Source organism: Empidonax traillii, unplaced genomic scaffold (assembly GCF_003031625.1).
Source record: "Empidonax traillii isolate 1590-97213 ecotype Southwest subspecies unplaced genomic scaffold, ASM303162v1 scaffold282:size975252, whole genome shotgun sequence".
In the NCBI taxonomy this organism is placed as follows: Eukaryota; Metazoa; Chordata; class Aves; order Passeriformes; family Tyrannidae; genus Empidonax; species Empidonax traillii.
This window is the reverse complement of record NW_020955475.1, coordinates 845,875-861,000: the sequence shown is the minus strand read 5'-3', so window position 1 is coordinate 861,000 and position 15,126 is coordinate 845,875. Positions and strand designations below refer to the sequence as shown.

The 15,126-nt window shown below is 38.0% G+C and overlaps 1 protein-coding gene across 2 annotated transcripts in view; it reads left to right on the top strand.

Annotated features, from left to right (window-relative positions):
• Nucleotides 1-15,126, top strand: part of MID1 (midline 1) — a 148,694-nt gene that overhangs the window by 86,349 nt on the left and 47,219 nt on the right. For both annotated transcript variants that reach the window (XM_027890262.1, XM_027890263.1), the window contains exon 3: nucleotides 12,625-12,720. In XM_027890262.1, the coding sequence (XP_027746063.1) occupies nucleotides 12,625-12,720 (96 nt within the window). The remainder of the gene's footprint in view (nucleotides 1-12,624; nucleotides 12,721-15,126) is intronic.

Below are 15,126 nucleotides of genomic sequence, written 5' to 3'. Positions count from 1 at the left end.
TCTGGAGATACAGGAAAGAGTGGGCCAGGCCAGTAGGAATTAGAGGGATTTCAGTTCTCCTCTCCTGTACATAGCTCACTTTTGACTGCTAATGACTCTCTAGTATTCAAAATCAGGAAAGAATTGTGTAACTGAAATAGTCTCAAACTGGGCAAATTAGCTCAAAATACAGCCATGGAGTTCAGTGAGCTAGAATAAGAGGCCAGGCTAACCTGTAGGTTGGTTTAACACCAATATTTGCTAAAACTCACCCATGTGCATGTGCACCCATGCACACACACTTGTACACAGAGCCATACTTAAAAGAATGATTCAGTTATAGGTGCATCCCTTTAACTAATAAAAATGGTTAATAAATCATCAACTATAGAACCCTGCAGTTTGGAAGGGACCTTGAATGATGATCTGTTTCAACCTTGCATGTAGAAGAGAGCCTAGGTGAAGGTATGTACACTATCTGTCCAATTGCGTCTTGAAGACCCCCAGTGATTAGGACTCTCCCATGTCCCTGGGGAGGATCTTATAGTAAATGAAAGTTTCCACTGCAAAAAATGTCTCTCTTACACTGAGGTGAAACGTCTCACAGTGCAACTTGTACCCATTGCTCATTGTCTGCTGCATGTGGCTGCTTGTGAAGAGATGTTATGCTTTATAGGTACCCTTTAAGTACAGGAATACTGTGATGAGGCCCTCTGAGTCTTTATTTCTGTGGGGAGAAGGGATCTAACTCTTCAGTCAATGAAAATAAAAAGGAAATTAAAGATCTAAATGTGCATAGGGTGTTTTAAAAGCTGCTTTGTATGAAGTCAGGACTCAATCAGTATAGTGTGACCTCAAAATGCTATTGTTGGCCATGCACAGAAACACCAGAGAATACTCAGTGCTCTCTCTCTACACCACTTGCACATTGCATAACTCTTTTTTTTTTTTTATATTACAGAGCATATATGAGTACCTATATAAATGCATGCTTCTTGGTGTATGTTTTATATGGCAAAAGAGAGGGTATTTCTCACAAAGTCTTTAGGCCCAGCTCTCAGAAACAATGGATATAGAAAATTCAGACCCAAAGTAATTCACTGGATAAATCAAGTCCATGTTTTTTCTCCAAAGAAAACTTTGTTTGAGATCAAAATCAAACTGAATTAATTGAAGGCCTCAAATTAAGAATTCCATATCCTTTAAAGTTTTTTATCTTTCCAAAGTGCCATGAAAAATATACTTATATAATCAACATTGTCTCATGTTTTCAGCAGAAAAAGTTTGCTAGCCTTGATAGTAAGGAAAACTTCAAAGGCTGTCATTAATCAAATTAATAATTTGTCCGGAGGAAGTCCGTATAAATTGATCCCATTATGTAAATGTGTCAAATGAAATGTTAAGATCTCCCTCTCTCTTTCTCCAGGAATAATTGGATTTGCACATCTATCTAAATTGATAGTCTTTTCATCAAAATGTGAGGTCATTTATTTTTCATTACCTGAATGCCTGTCATATTAAATGGCTACAGAAAAGTAGGCAAAGCTGTATGGGATGGTTCAGGCAGGCTGATTCTACATTTTGCTACTGTTAGCTCACCTGATGTGATGATCAGCAGGCCATGTAAGATGAGCTCAGTTCTGCATCCTTAGCTTAGATATGCTGGACTAGATAAGATGAAAGGATCTTAGATTCTTTGTAAATCTTTAGAAGATCATATAATCACAGAATATGCTGAGTTGGAAGGGACCTATCAGGATCATTGAGGCCAACTCAATGTCCTGTGCAGGACATCCCAAGAGTCACGCTAGGTGCCTGAGAGCATTCTCCAAACACTTTTTGAACTCTGTCAAGCTTGATGCTGTGACTACTTCCTAAGGGAGCCTGTTCCAGTGCCCAGCCACCCTCTGGGTGAAGAATCTTTTTCTAATATCCAACCTAAACCTCCCCTGACACAGTTTCCTATCACTGGTCACCACAGAGGAGAGATGAGTGATTGCCCCTCCTCTTTCCCTCACTAGGAAGTTGTAACTGCAATGAGGTCTCCCCTCAGCCTTTTCTTCTTGAGGATGAACAAACCAAGTGCTCTCAGCTGCTCCTCATACGGCTTCCCCTCAAGGCCCTTCACCATCTTCATTACCCTCCTTTGGACACTCTCCAATAGCTTAATATCTTCCTTATACAGCTATGCCCAAAACTGCACACAATATCCAAGGTGAGGCTGCCCCAGTGCAGAGCAGAGCAGGACAATCCCCTCTCTTGACCAGCTGGTGATGCTTTGCCTGATGCCCCCCAGGACATGATTGGCTCTCCTGACTGCCAGGGCACTGCTGACTCATACTCAACGTGCCATCAACCAGGACCCCCAGGTGCCTTTCTGCAGCACTGCGCTCCAGCCTCTTCTTCCCTGTCTGTGCACTCAACCAGGGATAGTTAAGCCTGTGCTTTAACAATGTGAGTTTAAAATCTTACAGGTGCACATATCTGGACTTCTATTTGCACTTTTTTCCCAAAAATGTTCTTGTGATCTATCATCTTGCAAACTACAGCAGAATTTTTATATTTTAATGTATATTTTAAATGTCTTGTGAGACCAGAATTCTGTGGTGGTACTAGGAACATTTTGTCACAATCCACTGATTCTTAACTGACAGAAGTTTTACCCCAGTTTTACCTTTCAAACTGTGTGTAATCAGAAATTTAAAAAAAAATAGAAAATAATGTTTGGTATATATGGGACCTCATCCATTGATGATCTCAACTATTGATGAAGTGATTTGAGTTATGTTTATTGTTTGGCGTACTGCAAGTGATTTATTGTTATAGGAATATAGTAAAAATAAAAAGCGCTTGTAATCATGCTTTCCTGAGCTAAAATTCACTGCTTAGAAGTATTCTCATGCAATTGTTCATACTTGCATGAACAATTTGTAGTTCATACTAATTGATTAGTTCATATGAGTAAAATAAAACACATCTGTGATCATCTGTGGTATTGAAAGAAGTGAAATACCCAAGTGTGCCGTGACTTCCACATGGGATGTTTACTTTTGCTTGTTGTTTTTTTCAGTTATTGCAAATAGATTGTCGAGGGCTGTTAAAAAATGTGTCATTGAACTGACTATTTGCATTTTAGTCTTTGTGAACGTGCACTCCAGTAAGGACTGAAAAATGGTGTCTTAACAGAGAAAGGACAGAAGTTATTTCTTTGAGTGCTCCTCTGGCTGTAGCATACATCCTTGAGCATTTTCTTGAGCATCTAAGTTGCTTTTAGATCTTCCTCCCAGAAATCTTGGCACCATGCACTGCTAGCAAAGCAAGAGCCAGCAACTGAGTTCAACTCAGGTTCACAAAATCTAGCAGGAAGTGAGGGGCATGCTGTAGCAGAAGTTGAACAGGTCAGCATGGCTAGAAAAAAAAGGGGCAAATTATGAACACATTTTGTAAGTAAGAGTGGTGAGGGAGATTAGGATGTCTGGGAATGGAGTCGGATACTTTGCTGAAGTAAGGGAAGGAAAAGCTTTTAGTGTTTTACATTAAATGGGAGAGGATGGTACTTCTGAGTGATGACTATCTTCTTGGTATGCTTTTTTTCTCATTTATCAGTTGCAAAATACAAGGCAAAAATGAAGTCCTGTACTAGCCATGGTTCATTTTCCAGTGTATCAGTATTTAAAGTATACTCAGACCTTTTAGTATTCGAGCTAAAATGTTTGTCTCTTTTAGGTTTGGTTTGGTTTCTTTTTTTTTTGTTGCTGTTAGTGAATTTGAAATCTTGAGTTATCTCTGGTGAAATATGGCAGGTCAGAACAGAAACTTCACCTAACTATGACAGAAATGTGAAATAAAATCTGCTTCCAAATCGTGATCTGTACCTCGCAGTTTATGCTCACTATTTAAGCTCAGCTCATCACCATCACATTGTTTTAATAAATCCCTAAATATGTAATTATACAAAGATTATTTAACATTTTCTGTTTTTTCCATAGGAACTTACAAAGTCAAAGGTTGAAATATAATACCAGCTTTGTACCTGGAATCTGAGTCAAGGTTGATTATTTTAGTAACTCCTTAATGTGAGATCTAATCCTTACTCAAAGGTTTTGTACAGGAAAATATTGATAAATTATATTATCAGGTCAGGTTGGCAAGTATTTTAGATGAATGTTTAAGCCTTCTTTTCCAAAAAAGACTTGAAGAATGGGGGAAGTCAAGTTCCCTATAACAAATTTATTTCAGGGCATTTACTTAGTTTAGGAGATGGGTTTAGTTTACTGAATAGGAAATGAAGCAAATGAGGAGAAGAAAATATGGGGAGATTCCCACTTCTGCCTAGACCAAGCTCTAACCATGGGCAGCAAGGCAGTGACCATGTGACAGAATGAGCACTGAACTGGACAGATGCCAGCTTTTATAAGGTGACTCCTCCCAGCTAGAGCCTGTTCACTGCAAGAAAAAGGCAGAGCCACTTCAGTGGTGACTTCAGTGATGCAAAACCAGAGTGCTCCAGAGTGGAAGAATTAGCTCATAGTGTACTTCTTGGCAAAATTTTGGAGAGTTTATAAACACAAAAAACAACTCCCCATAAAATGCAATTGTAAGCAGTGCTTGGCTTAGTATAATTCCCACTGTGTCAGAATTGGGTTTTGTGGTTGACTGGTGGTTGACATTTACTTCATGAACCATGCCATTGGACAGTGGGATCAGCATTTTCCAAAAGTGTTGCTGGCTTCACTTGGGCTTACTGATGGTGCCTGTACAGCTCCTAATACACCACCAGGGCAACAGCTGGGAATATACTGTATTCACAGATGCACCTGTTTCCTACCTGTAGTGGAACTGCACGGGAGAGGGGCTCACACCTTCATTCTCTGGATGGACAGTGAATATCCTCAGGACAGCAAGCTACAGAGGTCTCTTTGCTATGTTGAGAAACATAAATGCAGATGAGTGCAGCTGCCCTCAAGTGTCAGCTTTATTACAGGCCAGCAGAAAGAACTGAATTGGGTTTGTGGCAGCTCCACCAGTCTGTTACCTTACACAGACCACACCATCATGTTGACCTTCTCTACTCCTTCCCTGCCTAGCTGTCCTTTCTAACCTGCCAGTTTTGCATAATACTGAATTGTTTTTACACATATCTGCTTAGATAAGGTAGAATTTTTCAACCACAAAATGCGGTAACGTGTATTGACTGATAAAAACCAGATTTTTTTCCACAATAAAACCTCTTAAATAAATACAAGCTTTCAGAAATATTTAGGCAGACATCTGTAGAACCCAGGACTTCAATAACACTGAATAAATTGTGGTTCTTTAGATAATCTTTTTGCTTTCTTTTCATATAGATATCTGTCATTAGCTTTGTGAAAAACATAGAATTTCAGTTTTTGGAATGAATACTACCCAGATCTTGCTTGTGCAAGGTTACAGTATGCATCTCATGAGCAGGAGCTCATGTTGAATTCCTGGCTTTAAGTATATTCTATGTCCTGGGAGGTTGGAATTAGATGTAGGATGCTGCAGGACAGCTGTGCAATAGTTCAAGTTCTCCTTAACCCTCTTCATTGCACTGGATTAGTCCACGAGGAACAACAGGAGCTTATAAACTCTCTAGCTCTCCACAATAAGTCTTTAATGACATGCTTTAAATGCAGGGTGTCTAGTATTTGTTGTGTTCATTTAACATTTCAACTTCCAGTTTAACTCCTGCATTGAAGGGGAAAAAAATCAAATATATTTGGCCTCTTGTGTATCTACATTTTTGCAAACCGTTATTAACTCACGTATCAGTCCAAGATGCATTTTGGCTTTTAATTTGGTCAGATGCAAAACAAATTCTTTCTTGATCCTTGATTCCTGGTTATTACTCTGGTTCTTCTCTGATTAAAAATACAACTGAAATAAGCCCTCGTATCCCAGCCAAGTTAAAGTTTGAATACCTTCTAATAGCTTATTTGAAATGAGAATCTCTTAAAAAAACTTGTCCTATATAGTCAGTTTTTCACTTTCTAAACTGGAACAAAGTTCTTATAACATTTGAATGCCTGTTTAAAAGGAAGTGTTATTTTCATTTCATTTCTGTATGTCCTTCCACTACAACAATGAAAATAGCTAAACAGTTTAATTTTCCTTGGCCTGTGTTCTTGGTAATCATGGTAACTATTATGGGCAGAATAGTTTTTAAGAATATATATTGTTTCTTTCTGAAGCCTTACAGTACACATCAGTGGAAAACTTTTACTATAGTGTACTATATGTATATGTCTTGTACTGTTCTTTTTCCTCAAAGGCTCCAGTTATGAAATTTCTCTTGTGCTCCAAGGAGGAGAGAAGAACAGTGAAGGAAGGCTAAAGAGCAACTCATAAGACTGATGAGTATAGTTAAATCAAAGGGCAGAGCTGCGGCTGCAAGTGGCAAGCACCATTGGTGTATTTGAGGGCATGGCTTTCCAGAGACACAAGAGTGCAACCAGAGGTTTTTCCTAAAATATTGCCTTCTCAGATTTTATGTGGTCAAGAATGTGAAATACTTGGATTTCCTTTAGCTTCCACAATGTCCCGTATTAAATAGAGGTTAATAAAAAAAAAAAGTGACATTCCTATGAAATATAAAAATAGACACAACTTAGTTAACATCATTGAAGTCATAGTAGCTTCAAATGCAGATATTTTCATTGCACTTTTAATGAAAATAGTCCTGGACAATTAATTAACAATTTAGTATCTCATGCGCCTTTTATTGTGATATACTATAATCACTTGAGATAAATATCTTAGTCTCCAGGAGTGTAACACCATAGCTGTTATTTCTTTACACACAGAAATGTGGAGTGCAGTTGTCAAGCTCTGTATATTTGAGAGTTAAGGTCAATCATTCCCATCAGCTGTGAATGTTACGATTTCATGGCTGGAGAAATACATGTATTTCAATCACATGTATTCTGCAGAAGAGTAAGCACCTGTTTCAGGACAATTGCATAGAATGAAAAGTAGCTCAAGTTTTTCCATGTGCACCTGGCATGCCCATTTAAATAAAGAACACCTAAGGAAACATTAAACTCACATATATCCATAACCTGGCTGAAAACCATGTTTGATATTTTGGCAGTTATTCTGGATTTGATTGGCAACTTTTTTAATAAGTTAGACACAAGTCCTGAGGACAACAGGACTAGTTCATGGGGTTTGTCACCACAACAAGGTGGAAATGCAACTGAAGCACCGCAAGCATAAAGCCTTCAAACTAGAAGGAAAAACAGTCTCAGTGAAGATGTGGTTGAATGGACTGTGTTAGTGACAGGGGATATATTTATGATCTCAGGGAGCCCCTGGTGGTCTAGTGGTTAAGGACGTGGTGCTGTCACCACCGAGGCCCGGGTTCGATTCCTGGTCGGGGCCCCTCCCCGGGCAGATGGAGCTCGTTAGCCCTGTAAGGCAATCCATCTACGCCCTGAGGACCTCGCTGCCACTGTCCAAGCTCTCTTGGCCCCGGCAGATGAACCTCAGTATTAAAGGGTGGGCTCAGTTCCGCGCACACTGTGTCTCACCTAAAAAATCCAATGCACAGGCTGGAAGGTGGAAAGACCTTCCCCGGTTCTTCGTTCGCGAAGACTGGCCATTATTATTTATTTATTTATTTATGATCTCTAGCCAGCCTGCATATACTAAAGACTGGTCTGCCATATCAACACCACTCTGGTTACCCTGCTAGCATGAGTAAGTTTGGATGTAATCACACTTCTGCTTTATGGTGTTTTATTTCACATCTCTGTTTTACTGCAGTGTTACTATGTGGGGTTTGTTTATACACTTTAAACAGCTTGATCGGAAAATATATAAACTCTGTTTAAATTTGACTGTTTGTAAAGAGGTGATGGAAAGGTGGTTGTGGTGCTCAAGAAACCAGTATTATTACTAAATTTAATTTCCAGTATGCAAAGTTGTTTGCTTCTTTAAACCAGGAGGTAGTCTCAAAATATGCCTTACTCTGGCCAGTTTTACACCAGGGTTAAGTAAAATGCAAATTGCAGTCAGTGTTTGCTGCTGAAAAGCTTTGATCATGGTGGATTCGATGTAAATGGTGATCAAGGCTGTTGTTACATATATTATCCTACAGTGTGTGAGTCTTAACATATGCTGCAGTTTCAGTGGACCAGTTCCCACATCTTTCCAGTAAGCAGTGAGCAGAAAATTCAAATGAGTACTTACATTTACCAATGGCAGAAATAATAATATTTTTAATCTGAAAAATACAGCTGCTTTACTTCAAATGGAATTTAAAATCTCATTGTAGCTGATAGCTATGTTTTATTTTGTGGCCTTTTGAATAGACAGTTTTATGGAGCAGAAAAATGCTTCCGAGAAGACGATCTCAGGGATGTTACTGTTTTATCTGCGGTGACGTAAGGCAGGAGCACACAACTCAGCATTTTTCTTCTTTAGAATCTTACATTAATTTATTTTGACAGTATTTCCAACCCGTATAGTAGCTTAGAACTATCTGTTTGTGCTACCTTCCAATTTTAGACAAGCAAGGCTTTGCGTGAGACTGTTAATTTGGCAAAGGGCATGGGTTCACATTTGGTTTTCATAGACTGATAGATTTAAAGGCCAGAAGAGACCACTATGATCATCTAGTCTGACCTCCCAATTCAATCAGGGCACAAGCCTCACGCAATCATTACTGCAACATGATCGTGATTTCAGTGTGAGCTAGATAACCGCTTAAAAATGTGATTAGTCCTGAGTTGCCTTCCTCTAATTTTTGGCATTAATTTTTCCAACTTAAACCCTAGTCCCTGGATCATATCATTTTATAGGCATGCAGAGTCAAAATGAAACACTATCCTTAACTGTCCTTTTCAATTACATGTCTGTGATTTCATCTACTCAGATTTTTCCCAAGATTATAGGAATATTTGTGTTGTATAGTTGTCAGACCATGGTAAATGGACAGTAAGCATTCTTTTAACTTTACACTGGATGTTGTAAAAACAGTTCCAAAGCACGCATGGAATGTCAAGATCCTGAACTAGCTCTGCATTGGTAAGTCAGGAAACATTCAGCCTTGCTTTTGCTTTTTGAGAGCAGTTTGCCATTACTGAGTTAACATGCGTGAAGCCATTCCACAGAGCAAATGCATAGCAACTATTGTGCTTCTTTAAACAACAACAACCCTAGTGTTTCTAAGATCAGTTTTTAATAGATAACAATGAAAATTAGCAACTGGCAAAAAAAAAAAAAAAAAGATAAGGAAAGGCAGGTGCAAACGTTTAAGAAATTATTGTTTACCTAGAACATTTCTGAAAATACAGTTGTAATTTGGTTCACCTAATAGAACAGCTGTAGACTAGGTGGGAAGAAGGAAGATATTTTGAATAAGGTTATCTGCTACGGATTTTCACATGTACTCATCATAGTGTGAGAGCACACTTTCTTCAAACGTGGTTACAATTCACTCTCTCAGGAATTCTGGTCTACATCAATTGGATCAATTTTACAAGATGGCCAGAGCCCCAAATCTGGCACTGTGGTTTTACACAACCAAGTTCCAGGTGTGGATGTGAAATGAGGTTGCAGCACTTTAGAAAGTCTGTGAGCAAACTTCTCCTGAAATTTAAATGTTCAGGCTTTTTCTGAGTTCGCCTATGTGGAGTAAAGAGAGGGGGCAGAGCTCAAATTCTGCTTCTGCTACCTACTATCAAGTGATAACCAAAGTGGTACCATGGTCTGTATGGGAATAAAATAGGGGAAAGTGCTAGAGGAAGATACTGACAAGAGAAAATCTGGGTAAACGTACTGCGAGCATTGATCATGTTTAATGACCTTTAAGATTTTCAAGTCAGTCAACTTTTAAGAGCTGCCATTCAGTACTGGCCTAGTGAAACTAGAAAGATTAATTAATTTCAGAAAGGAGCCACCAGGTTCTTGTTGTCTTGTAAAGCATTTGTATAAACTGATGTTCTTAACAGAAGTTAAACAAAATTCTGATCATTCTTGACTTAAAAAAACCCAATCCCTTGTATGGAAACAAAATTCCAGGCTTTCCAGATTTAAAATGACACAGTTCAAGGAGCTAGTGATGGGAACTCCAGTTTTTCTAAGGCTACTCACTTGTTATAGTTACCTTCCATTTTCATAGTCAGGAAATGCAGAGGATATCAAGAGACTGTGTGAAGCCATAATAATATATATGGTTTAATGTTTGTATTCACTGGACAGGAAACTTATTCTAAGATTTTGTTCTTTATCCAGGATATGTATCCAGGAATATAGATTATTATATCCAGGATTTGAAAATATCCTGAATATAATAATCTGTATATAATCTATGGGTCAATACATTTCTCTTTCAGAGCAAAATACTGAATCTTCATGTATTAATGGCCTTAATTGAAGATCACTAATTTTCAGTTATCTAAAATCACTGAATGTTCCATAATTGTACAAAATTAAAATATAATATTAAGAAGTTATATAAATAACATTTCAAGACTATTTGCACATTTGGATCATCTTAAGGAACTGTTTTTTAAAGACAAACGTTATCTGATACTGTAACTGTATATGGTATTTTGACTTTGCATGAGTCTCAACCCTACAAAGGGACATCTGACAGCACAGCAAACATGCCTTTGCAATTAAGATTGTTCACAGTACAGCTTATGGAATTCTAAGATACAGCTCAAACAGTTCAGTAAGGATGCCCATTCTTGTTATTCTGTGTTTTAATGGGCTATAAAATAAATGTAGTGTAGAAGGTACTTTTACAGCCATTGATACACGATATGCATGACTGTGCTGGGAAGAAAACACCAAAATTAGGTGTTTCAAACATCCACCACGCTTCTCAGAAGGGTTATGTATGGAAAGCCATCAAAATCTTGTTCTTTTCTTAATGCAACAGAACTGACTGTTTCTCTGGTGCTTACAGCATCAGCCCCAGTAAATGCCAAAGTACATGAAATGTAAATGGCAATGAAATACTACCATCTTCATTTGTTTGTAGACATATGCAAGAAGGAAAAAGGAGACTGCACGGCTGCAGAAAGGGAAGGCAAGGAACAAAGTGTTTTAAAACATCATGAAATTGGCAGGGAGTAACAGCAGAAGAAAAAACACACATATTCCCCTCCTGTATGGAGGTGGTGGTTGTGGGGAGGATAATAGAAGTCAGATGAGTTACTGGTAGCTGCAGGGACTGAAATAATAGAATAGATATCTAGGAGGGAGAAGATGAGGAGGATTGAAATTATTGAAGGCTCTGCAGAGATACTACAGCCCTTGTTGGGAGAAAAGCACAAGGCCCACTTCTGGTATTCTTGTTCAATACTTCCTAGATGCTAGAGACTGCTTGGAAGACAAAGTACACTTAAAAGTCAGGGACTGTCAGCTTGTCAGGAATACCAAGCAAATGACTAATCTCACACACCTATATAAGTGAATAACTATAAGAGATAGCTTGTCATGCTAGAAGTCTCCAGGTATGTCAAAATTAAATATATGACCCTGAAGTTACTGACATAAATTAATGTTTAGAGTCAGGACTCTTTTTAATGGCTTGCTTTTTTTAATGTACTTAAAGTATATTTACAGGACCTTTTCATCTTTGTGGAAACTTTGCAGTTTATGCAAAAACATGGACTTTTCAACACCCATGTGCTTCCAGAAGCTGAAATTTCATGTAAAACAGCAGTTATCTCAGGATGTGTAGTAAAAAGTGAAGAGCTGGTTGCTGCAAGTTCCAGGGTGCACAGTAAAGTCCTGATCCCAAGGCAGCCAGACCAGGGAATGGGTCACAGCCATCACGTGCTCCTCATGTGCCTGGGTTTCCTTTCTGTGGATATAGAGGGGAGAAGGGAGGCTGAAACATTAGTTGCTAGATCTCAGTCTCATGTGCAGTTGCAGAGAGCCAGGACGCAGCTTCAGATCTGTTAGCTGGAAAACTCTCTGTTCTCCCAGAGCTGAAGATATTTATGGCAGCCATAATCAGTTGATAAACCCAGACACAAACCACAAGTTCTCTCTAAAGAACAGTTAGTGAGGGCACAATCTGTGAGTAGATACTTCATTTTTCTGTGTAGAAAGGAATTTTCTTTAGAATTATTTATTAAAAAATATAACTCTGCTGAACTAGGGGATTAAATCAATTATATCAACCCCCCACAGTACTGCAAATCCCAGGAAGAAAGCTCTGACTTGTCTACTGATCCTTACAAGTACCGTTCCAAAGGGATGTATGCTCAGAGACCTCAGTTAGCAGCTGGCTTTTAAATTTAGATGTTAGACTGAGAGCAGGAAATAAGGAATCAAAAATGTTCTCAGTCAAAATAAGCCACTTATTTTGGGGAAATATTTTAGCCTTCCTGCTCTTCTCCTTACTTGTCTTTTTTCCCCTCCTGACTAATTGCTTAATCTAGTTTTTAGTGGGTCCTTGGAAGTTCTGTTTTCTAGAACTCACTCTTATCTTGAACTTTTCTAGTCTCTTATCTTACATAGACAAAACATCTAATCTAATCAAACATGTAATGGAATATACCAAAATGAGGGTCTCATGTTCATACCTGTGTAATTAGAATTTTCAAATATTCACCTAAACATTAAATTCTTTGAAATGCTAATGTGTTCCTTTCTTTTTGACAGCAAAATTTGGAGAGTAACCTCACCAACCTTATTAAGAGGAATACTGAACTGGAAACTCTTCTGGCAAAACTCATTCAGACCTGTCAGCATGTAGAAGTGAGTACTGACCTCTGTTTGAAATAATTATAAACCTAATTAGATTCACTCCCAGTATTCAGAAGCAAAAGTTTAAACAAAAGCAAACGAACAAACAAAACACAAAAAACCCAACAAACAGCAAGTGCAGAACTGAATGAAAACAGTGGCAAACTGACTTGAAGCTTTTTCACTGATAAATGGTATTATCAATAGAGATCACCTCCTTTACATTCCTTCGTCCTGTTTTTATTATGGTGTGTTAATATGGCCTCCACCACTACTGCATTTGAGCACATCATCTGTTATCTGTAACATGTTTATCTTTTTGAGTCCTTTGTGATTTAGAGTAATATTTACCAGAAGAAAATTAAAGCAAAGAAATAGGTACACTCAGATCCACAACTACATTCAGATTTCTATTAGCCACTGTTTTGTTGTTTGGGTTTTTTAAAATCAGAATTAACTATCTAAGTACAGATATGGTGCCAGAAGTCATACACGGAACATATTTATCTTTGAAAGAAGACAGGTGCTTACAGGCCTTTGAGTTTCTTCACTTATATATTCCACTCTGAGTATCACAGAAGATCTTCAGCATGTGGAAATGTGAACCTATGTTTCCCAAACATCTGGGAAATTTTCTAGATGTCTCTATGGACATCATAATTCAGCCATGGGAGTGGACACAGGAAGAGAAGAGAGTCCAAAACAGACTCTTGTTTAGCAAAACTTTTCTTTTTACTTTTTGCCATGGAAGTTCTCCATATGCCTCGTATTTTTTGTCTTTTCTTTTTTTTTCAGACTAGAATTCAGTGACCTAATTAAGCCCAAAGGCAGCTTTTTTTTAAAATAGATTCAAAGTCACATCTTGAAAATTTGTCTTCTGCTTAATTACCTTGTTGACTGTGGGAATCATAGAATCTTAGAATTGCTGAGGGTGGGAAATACCTCTTAAGATCATTGAGTTAACCCAGCACTGCCATGTTCACTACTAAACCACATCCCCCAAGTGCCACTAATGGCATATACTGATTTCAAAAAAGGAGGGGAAAAAAGCTCACCCAAAAAAAGCAAAGCAAACAAAACCAAAACAAAAAAAACCCCACCAAACCAAACCAGACAAACAAACAAAGCCGATCAACAAACTACTCTTCCAAAGAGACTGTCTTACCAATTTTCGTGTCTGCTCCACAGCTTTGGAGCCTCACTAATTTCACGGAGCTCAATAAAACCATTAAAGTCTATCCACAATATCAGACATGAGGTGAATGGTTTAATTTCTTTGTATAGGCACCAATAACACCAAGCAGAACAACTGGAACAACTGTAGTAGGTAATGTGAGACAGAGATAAGGCACATTTTCTTCCTTTCTGTATTGATCCCCATGAAGCAGGTGGGCTCAGGACAGCATAAGGCCTCTTCTTCAATGGTGGCTTATGTCCAGATGTGCTGAATTTGCAAAATTTAAAATTGCTCCTCCATCTTCTCTACAGTTCTGCAATATATTACCAACTCTAGGGTTTAGCGTTACAAAGAATCCAACTTGTTCAACTAGTAACAGATGCGCTACTGTCCCTGGAGTCCTGTTTTAGAAAATTTCTCTGCAGACGTAAAGCAATAGCAGCAAAGTTGCTAATGAATTCCTACCATGTTTTATTCATCAAATTAGTCTAATTAGCATTTAAATTAGCTAAATATTAAGAAATGAGCTTCAGTCAAAACCCTGGACCTTGGCCGTGCTGGAAATCTGGCAAGTGGGGATGTTGGAGTAAACTTTAAAGTTATCTCTGTTCCTCAGAGCTCTGTGAAACCTTCAAATATGATGTGCATATCTCCACCATTAGGGAAGCTGTGGCTTAGATAGATTTTTTTAAAAGTCAGTACACTCTTTCTTTTTGCTTCTTTGTGATAGAAGTTCATCCCAAACCAGGAGCCCAAATGAAGTAAACAATATATTGGTTGAAACATTAATGTTGCAAATTTAAAATTGTAAATATTAGGAAAGGAAATGACTGTATTAATGTTTTCTTTTCCATTTTTGGATACACTATATTACAGATAATGATATAAAATACATTCTGCAACATTTGTAAATACGTAAAACATAGGTAGTACAGATTAAAAACTACTGTTACATACTTTGATTTTCCTTACCTAATTTGAATAAAATTTAATGTTGATTTAGAATTTGGGGGGTTTAAAATCAGTTGAGAAGAGAAGAGAAGAGAAGAGAAGAGAAGAGAAGAGAAGAGAAGAGAAGAGAAGAGAAGAGAAGAGAAGAGAAGAGAAGAGAAGAGAAGAGAAGAGAAGAGAAGAGAAGAGAAGAGAAGAGAAGAGAAGAGAAGAGAAGAGAAGAGAAGAGAAGAGAAGAGAAGAGAAGAGAAGAGAAGAGAAGAGAAGAGAAGAGAAGAGAAGAGAAGAGA